We start from the raw sequence: 3,470 nt of genomic DNA, 5'->3' as shown, positions 1-3,470 counted from the left end.
GATTCAATTAAAAAGCCATAACTCTTACAAAATAAATCTAAATCTTGAGAATTATGTTATTTAGTTGACTCGTGTACCTATCCAATGACGCCGAATTTACCCTAACTAATCTTCGAATTCTACTCCATGAAGGCCTATAAATAGAGATTTTATGCAATCATTTGATAATATATATCCTCATACTCACACTTTTACTCTTTCTCTCTCTCTCTCTCTTTCTCTCCCTCTATTTTGAAACTGTTTTCAGTACACTTTTGCACTCAATATGAATTATATCACCTTATCATCATATTTTACCATTATTCCCACTTTATCAATAAACTCTTACTGACTTATAAATGGAAAAAGGTTATAATTGATAATCAATATATTATTTGACACTTATCATTATCTAACTGGGCGCAAAATTTATTTTGTCCAAATACGTAGTGACGATCTTATTTTGTCCAAATACTAGGATTTCATTCTCTATATCTCCGGATTGGAAGTAACCATCCCATTCAATGATCAAGAAGTCGGAACTACATAATATAACCATATCCACCACTACGTAATTTTAATTTTTTTTTCTCAATTTGGTCCGTTTTATCATGTTCTGGCAAATGTATGACTGTATTTTAATTTTTTTTTCATTGTAAAATAAATTATTTAACTTTTTTTTTTAATTTTAGTCCCTTAAATTTGTATAATTATCAATTGGGGATAGTATTTTTTAGGAGGCACGGCGTCGGGGAGGAAGAATTTGTGTCGGGGTAGGAAAGAAGGTGGAGAGAAAAATATAAACAGGACAAAATGGTGAAATTACCATCTTGTCCCACCGAGCTAGTTGGGTCGAATTATTCAACCTACCTCTCCAGGTGGGTTGGCTTATTAAGACAAAACGGTAAATAAGCGTCAAATTAATCTTCCTAGTATTGTTGATTAATTACGTGCTATGATTCTTCATTATGAAATATGACAAATTTATAGACAGGTCAACAGATATTCTTTATATAGAAAATATTAGGAAAAATAGGGAAAAATATTATTTTAGTCCGCTAAATATGTCTAATTTTAATTTTAGTTCGATAACTATGTCCATTTTTGTTTAGGTCCAATAACTTACGAAATTGCTTACTTTTAGTACTATGTTAGATTTTTGGACAATTTTACCCCTATGAGTGCATATGGACTAAAACTGCATTTCAAAAGTTGTATAGGGGTAAAATTGTTCGAAAATCTGCCAGAGGACTAAAAGTGAGCAATTTCGTAAGTTACTGGACCTAAATAAAAATGAACATAGTTATCGGATTAAAATTAAAATTAGTCATACTTAGCGGACTAAAATAATATTTTTTCCGAAAAAATATTTACTTATTCTTAGATGTGGACTTACAAGAATAATGATTAATTCTGCTCGAAATTACAAAAATAATGACATGTAGTTATAAATATTATAATTTATACAAGATAAAATATCTATGTTTTTGGGCATCAAATTTTAGAAAAAAATTTACAAAAACTTCTTAAAATGAATTGTATAAATAATGTTAAGATTTAACCTTTTTAGAATTTTCTTTAACACCTAAAATTGGAATTAGTGGTTTAGATTTTTTTTGATATATTTTCAAATAGATATGTTTGCAAAAATTTAGTGGTAACAACGATTTACCTCCCTATGTTTTCCAAAATGAAGTAATTTACCTCCCTTCATTTTAAAAAGTATAGGAGGGTAAATTGCTATATTTTTTTCATAGGGGATAATGTGCTCAATTTCAATATCCCAGGGGGTAAATTGGTATTCACCCTTTTCAAATGTGGAAGTTAGTTGGTGGAAATAAAAAAGAAAATGCCAAATGATCAAGAAACTAATCGAAAGGGTTTTGGTCAATATGAGTGTACGCAATTTAATAAGAATTTTTAAAATTAATATTAATTTTTGAAATTGTATTTTAATTAAAGAAATTGAAATAATATATAATAAATAAAAAGTATGAGAAAGTTATAAGAAGTTAAAATTAGTGAAGGTTGAAAAAGAGTAGACAACTCGATGGTTATGAAACGAGGGAATTTTTTTTTTTTAAAAACAAATCATGAATAATGTTAAAAATAAAAACCAAGAAAAACAACCAGACATGCATGGTGTGTGTATATATATATATATATTAATAATAATATATAAAATAAAAAATGGAATAGGATTTGAAACGAAAAATTCTGTTCATATAAAAGAATGAAAGAGAAGAGTTTTGTCATTGCATGAATTAACATGTAAAGACGATGTAATTAACATGATTCTTTCTTGTTTCTTCATTATTCTATTACAATTATGGATTAATGATGTTTTAATTGATTGGTTGAGATTGAAGTCCGATAAATAAATTCGACCTTCATGGTTTTGAATCTCATCAAATATGTGCGTATTTGTTTTACTTTATGTAAAAAAAATTATTGTTATGTATTTCATAATTCTTTGATATATTGCTGCACTGATTGAATCGATATATTATTCGTAAACAATATTAATATAATCATATAATTATCACTTATATATATATATATATAACCATACAAATCTTCACCTCCTTTGGAAGTTCAACTTTCCTATACAATATGCAAAGAGAGAAGCAAAAAATATAGGATACAAAATCAAAACAAGAGCCACCAAAGGTAACATGTCGTGGCGAAATCCAAAATAATCTCTTAAAAATGCAACCACGGTCTTATTTTGTCCGAATACTGAAATTTCCTTCTCAATATCTCCGAATTGTGACGTAAGCACACCGTTCAACGACCAAGAAGTAGGAATCACATAATAGAACCATATCCACCACTTGGGAATTTGCTGTCAATCATGAAGAAATTAGAGCAGTTTATCGGTATCCTTTCACAAGTATATTAAATATTAGGCAAAATTATATAATTTTAATTATACACTATAGGAAGTTCAATACTTTTCATCCTCTAATTTACAAAATTTTTAAAATAGTTCCAAAATTGAGAAAAATCAACACATTTATTCTTATGCTTTACGGGAATTATCCTAAAATTGAAAAAATTCGACACATTTAGTCCTATAAATTCCATAAAGCAGAGATTTAAATGTGTCAATTTTTTTCAATTTTATCACCATTTCAATTAAACTATTAGATGACATAACCATTCAACAAAGAGTTGATTTCTAAAGCTTACCGGGCGAGGAATTAGAAATCCAGCAAACAAGTTGAACGTCGTATAGAAAGCTGACTGCAGAATTGCAGCTACTGGGAATCTTGGGGTTATTGCAATCAGCAACATTCCAAGATAAGTATAGTACAACAGTGTACAGAACATAGTATAGAAGTACCAAAAGACCTTATATGCCGACCAATAGTACCCGATCGTTGGATATGTGATGACTGTGAATACAAGTGATTGCGCTAACACGTACGGGACCTCCACTATCACCTACAAAATCAAGGCAAGAAACTCGTTCAGTCGCCACAATTCAT

At 29.0% G+C, this 3,470-nt stretch overlaps 1 protein-coding gene across 3 annotated transcripts in view; it reads right to left on the bottom strand.

Annotated features, from left to right (window-relative positions):
• LOC105172807 (pleiotropic drug resistance protein 3-like) overlaps positions 2,508-3,470 on the bottom strand; it is an 11,453-nt gene continuing 10,490 nt past the window's right edge. For 2 of the 3 annotated variants that reach the window (XM_020697044.1, XM_020697045.1), the window contains exons 23-24: positions 3,172-3,426; positions 2,508-2,824 (exon numbers count right to left, since the gene is read on the bottom strand). In XM_020697044.1, the coding sequence (XP_020552703.1) occupies positions 2,558-2,824; positions 3,172-3,426 (522 nt within the window). In that variant the 3' untranslated portion in view covers positions 2,508-2,557. Of the gene's footprint in view, positions 2,825-3,171; positions 3,427-3,470 lie in introns of those variants that run through there. The other variant, XM_020697046.1, reaches the window with a different exon arrangement.

Source organism: Sesamum indicum, linkage group LG10 (genome assembly GCF_000512975.1).
Source record: "Sesamum indicum cultivar Zhongzhi No. 13 linkage group LG10, S_indicum_v1.0, whole genome shotgun sequence".
In the NCBI taxonomy this organism is placed as follows: Eukaryota; Viridiplantae; Streptophyta; class Magnoliopsida; order Lamiales; family Pedaliaceae; genus Sesamum; species Sesamum indicum.
The sequence above is the reverse complement of the archived record's forward strand: the minus strand, read 5'-3'. Positions and strand labels throughout refer to the sequence as shown.